This window comes from Camelina sativa, chromosome 3, assembly GCF_000633955.1.
Source record: "Camelina sativa cultivar DH55 chromosome 3, Cs, whole genome shotgun sequence".
NCBI classification, from domain to species: Eukaryota; Viridiplantae; Streptophyta; class Magnoliopsida; order Brassicales; family Brassicaceae; genus Camelina; species Camelina sativa.
The window spans coordinates 17,693,024-17,709,056 of NC_025687.1; the positions used below are offsets into that span (position 1 = coordinate 17,693,024).

General features: G+C 32.8%; 3 protein-coding genes and 1 pseudogene across 3 annotated transcripts; 3 read left to right on the top strand and 1 right to left on the bottom strand.

Moving 5' to 3' along the window:
- LOC104777444 (protein TRANSPARENT TESTA 1) lies at nucleotides 658–2,155 on the top strand. Its single transcript, XM_010501709.2, has 2 exons — nucleotides 658–1,149; nucleotides 1,684–2,155. The coding sequence occupies exons 1-2, from the start codon at nucleotides 688–690 to the stop codon at nucleotides 2,110–2,112; spliced, it is 891 nt and encodes a 296-aa protein (XP_010500011.1). The 5' UTR covers nucleotides 658–687; the 3' UTR covers nucleotides 2,113–2,155.
- Nucleotides 4,677–5,115, bottom strand: LOC109130620 (annotated as a pseudogene).
- LOC104779088 (probable FBD-associated F-box protein At1g32375) lies at nucleotides 6,940–8,017 on the top strand. Its single transcript, XM_010503480.1, has 3 exons — nucleotides 6,940–7,410; nucleotides 7,509–7,643; nucleotides 7,748–8,017. The coding sequence occupies exons 1-3, from the start codon at nucleotides 6,940–6,942 to the stop codon at nucleotides 8,015–8,017; spliced, it is 876 nt and encodes a 291-aa protein (XP_010501782.1).
- Nucleotides 12,737–14,153, top strand: LOC104777446 (protein EXORDIUM-like 1). Its single transcript, XM_010501710.2, has 2 exons — nucleotides 12,737–13,231; nucleotides 13,486–14,153. Exons 1-2 carry the CDS (start codon nucleotides 12,844–12,846, stop codon nucleotides 14,007–14,009), a joined length of 912 nt encoding a protein of 303 aa, XP_010500012.1. The 5' UTR covers nucleotides 12,737–12,843; the 3' UTR covers nucleotides 14,010–14,153.

Genomic DNA, 16,033 nt, shown 5'->3' on the forward strand with positions numbered 1-16,033 from the left:
TAGTAAATTCAACATTAGCTTTCATACCATTACCCAAATCCGAAATTTCATTAATTGAATCAGTACAATTGCACTGTATGAAAAGCTAAAAGCTTACGTAAATGCCAAAGATAGTCAAAACCCTGCAATGACAAAGTTGCCAAATCTTGGAGAGGTTGGTCCACGAAATTAAGGTTCTTGGCTTCTCACTCTATTTATAGGCAAAGAGATGAGACAGAGAAGATTAAATTACTTCTTAACAAAGGTTGTTTTCACTCAACCACATGCATTCTCAAGTGTCTGCTCTTCACATTCCCCGAGATCCTCATTTACCCACTTCTCTATTTGGTACGTAAGCCTCTAAATTATTTTATTCATTATTCGTTTTGTTTCACACTTGCTTTCTTAAACATGTATAGAGATCATACAGATTCGAAATTTATTTTATCTTTAATTCTCACAGGTTAACGGAGACGATTGATACGTGGGATCTACTTACGTACCTACATGATTATTAGTTATAAAAGTTATTGCAAAACATTAAATTTCTTTGATAGAGAGCAATCATTATATAAAGCTAACTTAATTATATATTATTATCATATATATAAATATATATAGTTGATTTAAAAAATAAATAATTTCCGTAAACAAACATTCCAAACCTTTTTTTTTTTATCACTCTCCAACCACAATTCATCACATTCAATGGAGTCACCACAATATGAGATATCCTCAAGCTCTTCTTCTGAAAAACCTAGAAACCATTTCCAACCTCTTGATCTCTTCCCTAACCTCAACCAAAACTCTTGTAACAACACCCTAATCGAGCCTTTACCGCTAATTGATCGGATAAACCTGAACTCAAACCCTAACCCCTTGTACGAGGACGAAGGGGAAGAAGAAGAAGAAGAAGAAGAAGATGACGTTGAAGTGGACGTGGACTTACACATCGGCCTTCCTGGTTTTGGTAAGTCAGGCAATGGTGCTAAACAGCCGAAGAAGAGAAACGGGAAGGAGATCGTCACATATGATGCCGGAAAAGACATTGAGAATGAAGTTTCCGGCAAGGCGTACTGGATACCGGCGCCGGAGCAGATTCTAATAGGCTTCACTCATTTTTCTTGCCATGTGTGCTTCAAGACATTCAATCGCTACAACAATCTTCAGGTACGAACGAGTCATGCGCATTGCTTTCTTCATGCATAACCAAATATAATAAATTCATTCTCAACTTATATAGTTATCTTTATATCTAATGTTATGAGTTTATTCACATATATAATTATGAATTAATTTGCAAAAAATAAAGCTAAAGAGCCGGTAAAATTATTTGGTAATAAGACATATTTTTATGGTAATATATATATTCATGAAAATATTTCATCAATTTTTTTTTTAATGTTTGTTCAATGTCTAAACTAAATTTAGTTTTAAACAAAAAAATTGAAATGAAAGTATTTATTCAAATTTGACTGACGTTAGTTTTAATAGTTTTCTCATATATATTAAATTTTAGTTGAATAGTACGTAGTCAAAAAAAAAAAAGTGAAGTCAAAGTAAAATACACATTTCTTAAATGAAACACTATATATCAATATATGATCTATCAATGATATGATTTTAATGAATCATATGGTTTTTTTATAAAAATTATTACTTATACAAACCTTGTTGACTCCTTAAATATTATGATCAATGTAGATGCACATGTGGGGGCACGGTTCACAATACAGAAAAGGACCAGAGTCACTGAAAGGCACGCAGCCACGAGCCATGTTGGGAATCCCTTGTTACTGCTGCGTCGAAGGGTGTAGGAACCACATTGACCATCCTCGTTCCAAGCCGCTCAAAGACTTTAGAACGCTCCAAACGCACTACAAACGCAAACATGGCCACAAACCCTACTCGTGTCGCATCTGTGGTAAGCTTTTGGCTGTCAAGGGCGATTGGCGTACACATGAGAAGAACTGTGGGAAACGTTGGGTTTGCGTTTGCGGTTCAGATTTCAAACACAAACGCTCCCTTAAGGACCATGTTAAGGCATTTGGGACTGGTCATGGGCCTTATCCGACTGGTTTGTTTGAAGAGCAGGCTTCTAATTCATCTGTCTCCGAGACTTTGTTCTTTTAAAATTTGGGCTTCTTTCATTCCTTTTTTTTCTTTTTTTTTTTGCGTACGGACCATTTATTTTCTCTAGAATAATTTGTGGTATCTAATTGTTTCGAACTTGGAATACGAAGTGAGCCATTATCAATGAGTCGACCCTTCTCGACCGGATCCAAGCATTCTCACGTGCCTACTGAAACAGGAAATCATAAGTTTTTAGGCTTTAGCTAATGACTGACCATTACATGACCAGTACCGATGATTAGTTGATTGGCCATCACACGGTCCAAGCCATGGGCGGACCTACTAAGGAGAGAGAGGATCACTTGACCTGGTAAAATTATCAAAATAATTTTTTGTGCATGTAAATTTGTAAAGTACCAACAAAATTTATCTTTGGGTCTGCCATTGGTCCGATCTTAGCTAATTTTTTTTTCTCAATTTTCAAAAACCCCTTACTCTTCTCAATATCTTAAGAAATGTGGTCGACAAAGAATATTGTTGCCTTCATATATATTGTGATTTCAAGCTATAGTACTTCTTGGTGCTTCTCCTTGTTTGGTAGACAAAGAGGCACCGCACGATGTCTCATTCTGTCAATGAAACTTTATACCGTTCCATGTCAAATGCAACTCATGAACGCTAGCGTATTCTATTAGGTTAGCCTAGTCTAATCTCTTGCATAAATACATGTAAGTACCATCAATAAGATTTAGTGAGTCGTTGTTTAATTTCTAATAGTGAGTCGTTGTGGGTTAAATGGTCAAGGATGAATCTTCTTTCAAATGAATCCTTCTGGTCAGTTAAGTCTACATCCTCTTTAGGCTCCTGGATATGGAAACGCTTACTAAAATATAGAGATACTGCCAAGACTTTTGCCAAGGTTGAGGTTAAGAATGGTGCTCTTACCTCTTTCTGGTATGATAACTGGTCGTATCAGGCTTGTTTGATGGATAAAGTTGGCTTGCGATCACTTCTTTTTCTCATGCCAGTTCACCTCTGCAGTTTGGTCCGCCATAGCACAGAGAATCTACCAGCATAAATTCACCACTGTTTGGCAACAGTAGGTGATGTTTGTCTCAGAAACTCAGTCAGATCGAGTTCACGGATTTCTGATACGTTACACATTTCAACTAGCCATTCACTCCATTTGGCGGGAAAGAAATGCAAGACGACATGGTGGAGTTCATAATACAGAAGCAATCATTATCGGCTGGATTGATAAGCAGGTGAGAGCTCAACTACTAGCCATTGCATCTTTGGGGGACTGTCGTTCGCTATGCAATGGGTCTATAGACATGGTTTGCCAATCGAATCTAGCAGGATTAGCTAAACAATTCCACATTCTTTGATTAATTATTAAAAAAAAAAAAGATTTTATGCCAAATTTTCAGAATAATGAATAAACAGACATTTTTTCTTTAAATATAATTTAACATTTTATTTCAAAAAAAAAGAATCAATAAGAAATCGATTTTAAATCAGTCAGCACATATCATAAATATATATAGGAAAGCCAGTTATTAGAGTTCGAGATTAAGTTTTGTTTTTGTTTTTCACTTTTTTTCTTTAAGATTTCTCTATGAATATACAATCTCGGTTTTGAGAATACGAAACACATATTTGTTGATGTCCAAATCGGTTATAATTAGAGTTTTAGTTCGGTGGAAAGATATCAAGATTCTCTTTATTAATTCGAAAGAAACACTGGGAAGTCGAGCTACAAAGTTGATCGGACGAGTTATAAATAAGCAATAGGGACAAGTTAAATGACTAAAGGGCTTGTCTGATCCAGGTCGTCGATGAGTACGCCGTCAGTTGTTCGTTGCTATCTCTAACCGTTTTCTTGGTCTTTTTCATGATCCTCTTTTCGAATGTCGTACGCCATATTTATAGAATCTCGTGTCGTTGCGTTCATTACAAAGATCAAAATACCCTTGTTCACATTCTTAATAGTTTTGGGTTTTTGTGCAAAGCTCTTGGGTCGGGTCTCGTCTGGAGAGAGTGAGAATCCACCCCCAACAATATTCTATACACAAACATGATTTGTAATACTTCTAATTCCTTCTAAAATATTCCTAGTATGTCTCAATTAGCAAGTCTCTATCCGCTCTTGTTCTTTGTCAAAAATTAGGTCATGAATGACATATGATTTTGTATCAGTTTTTGGTTTTTGATTATGCAAAATTTATTTTATTAGCCATTCACGAGTCTTATTTCCTGAAAGTTAAAAACTCATAATTTAAAATATTTGGTTAGTTTTTTTTTTAAATCCAAAAATCACATTTTATGAGTTTTTTTTTTAAATTTCTTAACGATGTGAGTCAGACATTTTTCTCATTTTTCATTTTTTAAATTATTTTATTACAAAATCGAAGAGCCATAAACCAACATTTAAAATCCAAAAACCAAAAACTATTAAATTTTTTGCAATTTACATTGTAGAACTTACGATCAATAGTCAAGTCAAAATAAATATGTTATACGTGACAATAAATGGGATTATAGTTATCAAAAAAAAAAAAGGGATTGTAATCTTTTATACATTAGGTATAGGTATCTATTCCATACACACAAGACATGAACCCTTAAAACAAAGATGGTCTAGGACTGTCCCAGACGTACGGTGATGTCTCTACCCACTTATACTCTAACTTGGGAATTTGTTTACCATGTGTGAAGTAAATTCCATCTTCTCTAGCATCCCAAAAATTCTTCTTACCATGATGAAGTATGAGACCGCCACTTTTGTATGCCATGAACTTTGCAAAAAACTTGAAACCAATTCCCTGCCATAATTGACACTCAATTTTTGGTTTTATATATACTGTCATTAAAACTAAAATTGTATGTTTGTCTAGGGCTCAAAAAGTGAATGTCTAGGTCATCTTCGTCTGATTGACAATGAATTTTGAGAATATTTTCGGAAGGAGAGAATTTTTTAAAATGTACGGAATTTTTCATTTTCGCATTGTTGAATCCTACACACAATGCAATAAGAACCAGGACACACAAGAGGCGATTCATTGTTTTGATTGATTGATGCGGTAGTTATTGGTAGAGGTGATATGTATCTACAAAATAAAAGGTGCTAATTTATACAAACTTCCAAATTATAAAATATGAATATAATTTTATTCTAACAAATGTGAAAACATCTTTTGGGAATGTATTAAATTAGAGAATAATTGCTGGTCAAGTTTTTTTTTTATATTTTCAACTACATATTAATTACCAATTGATTACTTGATTGGTTTACTCATTCTAGGCCAAAAAGGTTTACAAAAATATATCCAAAAATCTGGTCAAAGTAACATATTCCATTAATCTTTTGATCTTTTTATTTAATTTTTATGCAAAATTGTGAGAACTTTTCTTTTAATCACTTTTAAAACTCTCTTTTATACTTCTTTGAAACTTGTTTTTCTTACCAAAGAAAAAGGTGATAAGATCGAAATTATAGTTTATTCACCATATAAAATTTTAGTCAATGAAAGTTGAGCTTTTTGCTTTGATGAGACATGTTTGCAAAAGGATTGGCAGGTAATCGCACGTCGTCCACTCCTCATTTCATGCGGAAGGTAGGTTGGTGAACTTAACACATAGACTATTGTAGGACGATGCATGTGATCGTTTCATGACATCCATGTCCATTAGTGTAATAATAACTGAAAATATTATGCGAAACAGTATATTGATAGATTATATGAATTAAAGGGTCATTTTGGAAGTTTAAACACAAATTTATAGGGGTTAAAGACTAATTTAACCAAATAATTCATCAAATTTAATCAAGTTTGCACTAAAAATAATTAATGCATTATTGGTCGCATGACCCTAGCATGTCTTCTTACATCAACCACTGATGGCGACCACCTTAGTATCTTTGTTTGACCTTTTCAGTTCCGAGAAGAGGTTTGGGTATTTGGCTTCAATGGACATACCCTCGCAACGTTTTCAGATATCATGTAGGTCGGATATGCTCCAACAATCTTGTAATTTTTATTAAAATTTTGAATATTAATTTCAAAGATGTTGACTGTAGAAGAATATTTTTTTTTTCAAATGTATATATTTAGCCAATTTTGTAATTTTATATTTATATTAAAACATATATAATAACAGAAATAAAAAATGATGGAGATAATATGTAATATTATAAAGATTTCTAAAATATATATTTATAAAAGATGTATGAGAAATTTTGTGGAAATTAAAATAGAAATATGAATAAAAAAAGAAAAAGAATATATTTATAAAAGATATATCAGAAGATAGACTAAAAACCGGACTCTGTTAATATCAGAAGATATATCACGCCACACGTAATCGTCGTTGCTTGATTAACCTGCTTGCGTCGTTTCTTCAGACTATTTGTTTGATTCCTGCGGAAAACATAAAACACACACTTAGAATATCTCACACCTTGCTGCCTTTTCGATGTTTTCTCGAGTCTGGTTTTGGCTTTTTGGCCTTTGGAGAGAAAAGGGTCCGGATAGGTTAAGTGAATTGCCTGATGCGTTGCTCTTGGAAATATTGTCGTTACTACCAACGGAAGATGTTGTGGCCACAATGATTCTGTCTAAACGTTGGAGATTCCTTTATATGATGGTACCAAGACTTGTATACGATGATAGCAACAAGAATATTCAAAGATTTTCGGGCTTTGTAAGGCTCAAATTCTCAAAACTTTGCACTTCAAACTTGGTGAAACCTGTCGTGATGAAGATATTCCCGTGTGGATTAGAGCTGCAGATAAATGCTATGTGCGTGAGCTGATTATCGAGATCAAATACTTATAATAGACCATCTCCAATCATACTTCCAAAGAGTTTGTACACAGAGTGTAGAATGCTAGTGACATTGAAACTTAATAGTGTGATTCTTGTGGATTCTTCTTCAAATTTTTCTTTCCCTTACCTCAAGTCATTGGAACTTGTATTGGTGAAGTACCCTGGTGAGGAATTCTTAAAGAGGCTTTTATCCAGTTGTCATGTTCTTGAAGACTTACATGTGGAACACGGTCCAGATGACAATGTGACTACCTTCACCGTTAGAGTACCTTCTCTAAAGAAGTTAGTCGTGTATACACCAAAAGACGTAGATGAAGAAGCTATTGATGATGATCATGGCTTTGTGATAGACGCTCCTTCTTTGGAGCACTTGGACATTCTTGATCATCAAAGTAGGTTCTGTGTCATTGAGAATAATATGCCTAAGATGGAAAAGGCAGATATCGACATTGCTTGCTTTCTTCCTGGAAAGATTCTAGGGTCTATTACTTCAGTCAAGCATCTCAGTTTATGTTTATTCAGTTCAAAGGTATTTTTTGTTTATGGCCAAGGCTGTTGTGTTTCTAGCAGTGTTCGTTCTATACAATTGATTTTTTCTTGTGATCAAATATGTTATATTGTATGCAGGATGCATATCCTCCTAGTTGTGTCTTCTTCTCTCTCGTACGTTTAATAATATGCACATGTGACACAGAGTGGGTGAATCTGCTAATGTTTTTGCTGAGTTCTTCCCCTAATTCACGAGCTCTCGAACTTGAACAGGTACATAGATCTTAACAATAAAAAACGAACTGAATTGTTTGTTTTCCTTGACCAGTACGTATAAATGTAATATGTTGATCTCTAATCCAATCTACTTATATCAGTGCTATACCCGTGAAGAGCTCGCGTGCTGGAGTGAACCAAGCTTAGTTCCTGAATGTCTATTATCGAGTCTTGAAAATCTCGAGTGGGAAAACTATGAAGGAACTGAAGTTGAGAAGGAAGTAGCAGTATTTATCTTAAGAAACGGAAACTGCTTAAAAAAGGCAAATATTTACTCTAAATTCACTGACCTTCGCAAGCAACTTGAGATGATCAAGGAGTTGTCATTGTCTCCAAGGGGTTCACGTACTTGTCAGCTTCTATTTGATTGAAGTTGTGGTCTATTTACCAACATTTCATTTGGTTGGTGTTTGATTTAATAATATCCAAAATAAGCTGATGTTGTTATGCATCATTTCCAAATTTAGCATCTTTGATTGATTTATTTATTTATTTTTGTTCATGCAAAAATAAATAAAAGAAGGAAAGTTTCCTTGGTTTATCTTTAGCATATATTAATAATATCATCTTATTGATCTTCGGGGACCATTTCTGTAACGATTTTCTCTTTTTTTTATTAGATAAGTTTTTGTGGCTGAACTCTTTCGATGTTTATTCTTTTGACAAGGAGAAGGAGAATGTTATTCCCATGTTTTTTATTGGTTAGAGAAGCTATTTTTTTTTAATAATATAAGTGAATGGTTAGGTCTCATTAAATGTGTTTATAAAGACATCTATTTTTATTTACAGCATTTATAAAGACATCTTAGAACTGGATACAATTTTTTTTTTACAACAAAAAAATCTGCTCATATGAACCAATTGGGTGGAAAACTGTTTACATACAAATCATTATGAAAATGTGAAAATAGAATTTTAATATTAAAGTTCATAAATTCCTAAATGTCCAAAAATATGATGACAAGCAATGCAATGTGGTGGTTGCAGTTGCAGTTCCTATTGACAACAAGCAAAAAAGATCATACACTCATACTACAAACCCATTTTTAGAAATAGTTAGACGTTAGTCGGGTGGTCGAGATGGGCGTAGTACCTAGCGAGAAAATTAGAAATTAAATGAGAATTAATCGGGAACTAGCTATATGGTTATTTTATTAAATTAATAATATAATAAAAATATATATTACTAAATATATGTATAATTATATTTTTGTTGAAATAAAAACATCAAATAAAATATAAAACTATAATATTGTCTTTAAAATTACGGTAAATACATAAAAACCTTATTTAAAATTTTATTTTTATGATTTTCATTACAAGTGTGTACATTAGTTATTGTAAAATATCACAAACTCTTAATTGATATGTCTAAATAAAAAAAAATATTTATATTTGGCTCCCAAAATAATCGGTATACAGAAAAATAAGCGCAAAGTAATCAGATTAAACAGGTTATAACCAAATTAGACAGAAAAAATTAGATAATCGATGCTAGGCCGAGATTAGTCATTAATCGAGGCAGAGAAGGTGGAGCTAGCGAATTTACGGGGTCTAATCGGTGTTAAGCGGAGATTTTTAAAACTATAGTTTACAATGTAGATTATTATCATTTGATTATTTTTGTGTAGATAAACTATGGAAACTATTATTGAAGTATGTAAATTTTCTAGTTTGTATTAGTAATCTATTCATTTGTTTTGAGTTAAATGTAAATTGTTATACAGTAGTTATGGATGCTAATAATCCAAAATTGTGTGTTTACCAATTAAAATCCAAATATTCATATCAATAAAATTTAGTTTGTATAACTAACTTTAATATCCAAGAGTTTGTATATCTTAGATACCTATAAATATAAATAATAACAAGAGATTATATCAAAGAAATAAGAAACAAAATTCTTCATTAAATATTTCATTTGTCAACAAAAAAAGACATTTTACGGCTTAAAAAAATATTAAAACTTGAAAATCAACAATTCAATCTTATCATATTACTTCCCAACAAAATATTGTAAAAATAGCACTATGTTTTAGTATGCTTTAAAATAAAATTTTAAAATTAAATCCTAAACTTTAAACATTAGACTCTACTCCCTAAACACTTTACCCTAAATATTAAAAAAAATAAAACAACCCCCAAATTACTTAAAATATTGTAACTTTTTTAAATTAATGTTTGTTTTGTAAATTTTTGGAATGTATAATCGTCTACAAAAATTATTATAATAAAATATCCCCTATATATTAAAAAAGAAGCACTCTCACAAAAAGTTGAGGTGTCGCGCTCACAGAGCTCCTGTACATTTTTAATAAATGTCTTTACTTCTCATTGTTTTTTACATAAATATGCCACTGAAATATTATTAGCCAACTAGTATACCACCCGGGCCATGCGCGGACAAAATTGACATTATTTTGTTTTTTTCTGTTTCACTTGTTTTCTCTATAGTTCTTCCACCAAAGCATAATACACCTAGATAAAAAAATGCAAATCCATCTTTAGTATAGTTTCCAACAATCACACATCAACTTTCGAAGAAAAGCAAATAGAAGTAGATTCGAATATTAAGATGGTTGTGTATAGAAACTGGTTGGAGATCAGTTTAACATATGTACTCATTGTCGAGTTGTCGAGAGGGAAAGAAAAAAAAACAATTACTATGAAGAAGACATCAAGTACATAAAGACAAAAAAAATTGCAGGGAAAAATAAGAAAATATTGAAAGACGCATCTATAGTCCAAATTGTTTCTTCATTTTGTATACGCTTACAACTATATATAAATTATGCGATGTTTAACTGCAAATTAATATTAGCCAACCTATAAGGAACTAAGGAAGTTTTGCGAAATCACACCATATTATGACCTAAGAAACAAAGACTTATAAAATTGTCTTAACAGAGAAGAATATGAATTTCAATGTAATGAATGACCTCGTTGTTGTTACATATTGATCTTGTTATTCTTCTGCAAAACAAATGACAAAAATTAGTGTATCATCGATGTGTACTGTATATGATAGAAGAACTATAAAAACCTAAATTGTAGTAAAGGTTTATCTTTGGTCTGAAATGTGGTACATCAATCAAATTATTGTCAATGGAAATCACGAAACATGGATATATATATATATATATATATATAACAGAAGGAGAAGAGTTTTTTATGGATAGTAAGATCGATTAAATAATTGGATTTGACCAATTGAATGTGAAAGGAACGTAACTCAAGTGGGATTTTCATTTTCATTAGCCAGCTATTCTCTACCGGCCGTCTTCCTCTTACGCACACATCAAGAAGATACATAAATGAGGAAACTAACAGATTCATGAAAGAAAAATAAGAAGGATATCATATCAATACAAACATCGAGAAATAAAGAGAAAATTTGTTGATGAAAAATGGACAGATTTATCAACTAGGAGAAATTTAATTGATGCTGGTGGTATGAGATCTCTCAAGCTAGTGTTGGAGAAGTGATATGCCGGCCCATTTTTCAATTTGTATGTAAAGGAAAGAAGAAATGGCATAAAATATTTGGAATGATAGAAACAAATGAAGATATTCTTTGAAGAACAAAATTGGTTATCATAGTTGCAAAAAGAAGGTGAAATTTTCGGAGGATATAATGAGCAAAACCGTTTTAATATTGTTCCCTTGAGGCAGTTGAAGCAAGTTTATTTGACAAACTTGGGAAGGTACAGTTGGGAAAATTGCGAAGCTTGTGGGGGTAAGTTTTGTTTAATTATCAGTTAAGTCTCTTTTTCCCTATTTTATTTTTTTTCCACGATCTTTTTTTTTTTTTAAATTGAATGAGGTTTAAATTATAAAATAAAAATTTATGTGGCATGATCTAATTGGCTAGGTGACTTGTGTTTTATAGGATAAAGGATGTTTTTTCTATTAGTTATTAAAAATAAAAGATTTAATCAACTATTAAATCCAAAAATGCATTTAATTATCATTTTCGTAATCTATTTACTTATTAAAAGTAAATTACATTTCACAAACAAGAAAAAAAATATTCATTTATTTATCACTTCTATCATTTATTTATTGCATTTTAAAACTATGATTAGTTTAAATTAAATTAATTAGTTTTAAAACATTGTTTTATCTATTTAATGGTATAGTGATATAGATAATAACGTGAAACATAAAATATGTGAATTTGATTTTTAGACACACAGGAAAAGACATAAAAACTTTGTAGACCACCTTAAATTTTTTTTCCAAGTTTAAATATTTTACGACTGACACGTATTTTACAGAAAATAAACACAAATTTGAATCAACGAAAAAAACTTTAATTCTATATTTTGTTTTATACAAACGAATCTTAAATCTTAAATAATAATTTACTTATAATATTATATTTAAATCGATTTATTCCGCACATAGTGCGGGCTGGTACCTAGTTTCTCTTTAAATTATTAAAATTTTCAAAAACTAATACTAGGCTAACTAATACATACAAAACCCCCCCATCACCTAATCCAAGTAATGTTAGCGTCCTCTTTCGTGCACTAATTTAACTGCTGCCCTACGCCACATAAATTCTGCACTTTCTCCAGATGTATCTAATTTTATAGATACCACCCAAAAACCAAACAAAAAACGTATAAGATATTAGTCATTTTTATTCAAATATTAGTCACCAACCGAACCTTACCAAAGTTTCTTCCAATAGCTTTCATTTTTGTCTATATAGTTTTATCACTAACTCGTGTAGTATATTAGTATTGTCGTTAATCGAGTATTTTCATGCTCTAATTTAGTATTAATTAACACCCACTCTCCGCCGCATAAACTCTTCACTTTCTCCAGCTGTCTCCATACCACAAAATAAAACTTCTTACTGTATGATATTAGTAGTCCAACCGAACCATATTGACTTCGCTCCCACGGTTTTCATTTTTTTTGTCTTTAATTCTGTTGCCCAAAAACACTTAGCTGTTTTCTTACTGTAATCTCCAAACGCGCTCTTTGCCTAACTGTCAACCAAAATCTTGGTTACGTTCTTATCTATCTCCTTTGCCCTTTTACCCTTTTCTGCTCTTATATAAATATATACTCATCAGTCATCATACAACACAAACACAAACTCATACACATAACACATCACCACTACCTTCTAGCTCAAAACTCTATTAGTCTCTTTGTTTTGTTGTTTCTACTATACATTACAGAAATGGCATCTTATGTATTGGGTTGCTTGTTATTGTTGGCTGTTGCGAGGACGGACCAAACGCAAGACTATACTTCGTTTCAGTACCACAAAGGAGCTCTCCTTACCGGAGATGTTTCAATCAACCTAATCTGGTACGGTAAGTTCAAACCGTCGCAGCGTGCAATCGTCACCGATTTCGTTGCTTCCCTCTCGTCTTCCCGGAGATCTTCCATGGTTCAAAACCCATCAGTCGGCACATGGTGGAAGACGGTGGAGAAGTATTACCACGTCAGCAAGACCACGAAGACACGTGGACTCACTCTCTCCCTCGGAGAACATATCCTCGACGAAGGATACTCAATGGGAAAATCTTTAACAGAGAGAAACCTCAAAGCCTTGGCAGCGAAAGGCGGCCAAAGCTATGCAGTTAACGTGGTCTTGACCTCAGCTGACGNGCTTCCCTCTCGTCTTCCCGGAGATCTTCCATGGTTCAAAACCCATCAGTCGCCACATGGTGGAAGACGGTGGAGAAGTATTACCACGTCAGCAAGACCACGAAGACACGTGGACTCACTCTCTCCCTCGGAGAACATATCCTCGACGAAGGATACTCAATGGGAAAATCTTTAACAGAGGGAAACCTCAAAGCCTTGGCAGCTCAAGGAGGCCAAAGCTATGCAGTTAACGTGGTCTTGACCTCAGCTGACGTGGTAGTCCAAGGCTTTTGCGTGAACCGATGTGGGTCACACGGGTCTGGCTCCGGGTCAGGCAAGAAAGGGTCAAGATTTGCTTACATATGGGTAGGGAACTCAGAGACGCAATGTCCAGGACAATGCGCGTGGCCGTTCCACGCGCCGGTTTACGGACCACAGAGCTCACCACTCGTGGCGCCAAACAACGACGTGGGTCTTGACGGGATGGTGATTAACTTGGCGAGTCTCTTAGCTGGGACCGCAACGAACCCGTTCGGAGATGGGTATTACCAAGGCCCTAAAACGGCACCGCTTGAGGCTGGATCGGCTTGTACTGGGGTCTATGGGAAAGGCTCGTATCCTGGTTACGCTGGAGAGTTGCTTGTGGATGCAACGACTGGTGGGAGTTATAACGCTAAGGGATTGAATGGGAGGAAATATTTGCTTCCGGCTTTGTATGACCTCAAAACATCTGCTTGCTCCACTCTGTTTTGAATAACCTTATATTAGTTAGTATACATTATACATGATGCATGCGATTATTTTTTTGTTTATACTTTATATATTCTTTTGGTCATACACTTGATTATTCTTTTTGTAACACGAATTAGTAATGAAATGATTTGCTATTATTATTAACTACGGATGTCATAATTCGTTTTTAGTAGGAGCTCGATCGATCGCCCATAATCTTGGAGTCTTCGAAAACGAAGATATATATATATATATATATGAACTGGCAAGTAACCTAATTCACACGTAAGTTAAATATTGTAGTGTTCCAATCTAATTAAATTTATGATCACTTGCATTAAGAACAACATTTTAAAGCATATGTGTGTTCACTTTACCTAAAAGAAAATTAATTTTGAAAAGTAGTTGCAAATATGATATTTGTTGTCTAATAGGGTAATGCTCACTTATTGGAGGCAAATAAAGTATATTTTGTTCGGAAAGCCTCGTCGAAATCAGCTTTTTAACTTCTTTAAATAATAATCGTCAAAGAGAAACAATTGAATACGCAGTTCGACATATACATCGTACCATATATGATATATATACCATATGTATTCTGAGTAAATTAATAGAAAAACTAACAGGATGTACTTGTAATCAAACAAATTTTAAATTCTAAAACACCTCTTAAACTGAAGCGCAGAGAGTGGTTACTCATATAAATATCCTATTGGATCTGTGTCTATATGTATTTAAGAGTCAAAGGCCTTTTGATTTGTATAAAAGCTATAAATCTTTCAATAATAGGAAAAAGTAAGATCCTTTAATAAAAATAATTGCAAATATAAGTGTATTACAGTATTGTTTTGAAGACCTAAAGAAAAAAGTCTTGTAGTTAACTCCTTACACTTATTGCAGCTAACTCACTTCTGTTTAGATGCAACAAGCTCCACAGCTCCGCACATGGATGCATCATTCCTTGAGACCAAGAAAACAAAGTTATAGTTTTTTTAGATACTATATATTCAACAAAGAATGTGTATATGTGACTTACAAGACTCGAGTCTCCGAAGGCCAATGATAAGTGTAAAATAAGTATTACCAACGACTGGTCATTTATAGAATGATTTTACGGGACAAAGGCCTAAAATTTATTTGTTGAGGTAGAAAAAGGTCTAGAGGACTATTTATAGCTAACACATAACAAATATTCCTGGAAAGATACGAACAAAATCATATTGGACACAATCTTTACGTTTTCGAATGTTTTACCTCAACATCATCCTCTCAAGTCTGACTGATTTTTGTGATCTTCGTTCATGACACTACTTAAGTTGTGAAACATTTTCTATTTGAAATTAAAATGTTAAATTGTGAAAAAATATTTTAAAAATGATTAACTACATGACAATACTATTAGAACTAAAATGTAAATGATTTATTTCTAACCATATCTTTGGTTCTAGAAGTACATATATCGATGATCATCTCTATCATTTCTTCAATTCATGAGACAAAATATTTTTCAGTAGGCTCAACTACTAAAAAGTTTGATATTCCCTCTGCTTCACAAAAAAAAATTATTTTAACAAATTTCACACAAATTAAGAAAATATTGAATTATACATGTTTGATTCTATTTAATAAGTGGTTTATGATTTAAATTCAACGAAATAAGGTTTGAGTTTAGGGATAACTTAAAAATTTTAGTATTAAAAAATATTGAAAATGTATAATGACACTTTTTGTGAAACAAATTTTGTTTTCTCTAAAATGATACTATTTGTGAAACATAAAAATTATAAACTTTTGGAAAACTTGGTTTACTTAGACTCTCTGCTTATTTAAACTTTTATCTTCCAATAAAAATTTTTATTGGGAATTTTTAAGAAATACCCTTTCTGGTGTACATTTTTCGAAATACCTCTTTCATCTATCCATTTTCACAAATACCACTTTTTAAATATGAAAATTATTAAGTTTTATATAGCTCAGAAGGTACTTCTAGATAATAACAACTACCTCTAGACTCAATCCAAATATTTATGAAGTTTTAAAACATT

Excerpts from the sequence above, each read along its gene's own strand:
- LOC104777444 (XM_010501709.2), top strand. The coding sequence starts at position 688 with ATGGAGTCACCACAATATGAGATATCCTCAAGCTCTTCTTCTGAAAAA. Across the intron at positions 1,150-1,683 it reads ATCGCTACAACAATCTTCAG|ATGCACATGTGGGGGCACGG; the intron begins GTACGAACGAGT and ends TGATCAATGTAG.
- LOC104779088 (XM_010503480.1), top strand. The coding sequence starts at position 6,940 with ATGCTAGTGACATTGAAACTTAATAGTGTGATTCTTGTGGATTCTTCT. Across the intron at positions 7,411-7,508 it reads TATGTTTATTCAGTTCAAAG|GATGCATATCCTCCTAGTTG; the intron begins GTATTTTTTGTT and ends TATTGTATGCAG. Across the intron at positions 7,644-7,747 it reads GAGCTCTCGAACTTGAACAG|TGCTATACCCGTGAAGAGCT; the intron begins GTACATAGATCT and ends TACTTATATCAG.
- LOC104777446 (XM_010501710.2), top strand. The coding sequence starts at position 12,844 with ATGGCATCTTATGTATTGGGTTGCTTGTTATTGTTGGCTGTTGCGAGG. Across the intron at positions 13,232-13,485 it reads CAAAGCCTTGGCAGCGAAAG|GAGGCCAAAGCTATGCAGTT; the intron begins GCGGCCAAAGCT and ends TGGCAGCTCAAG.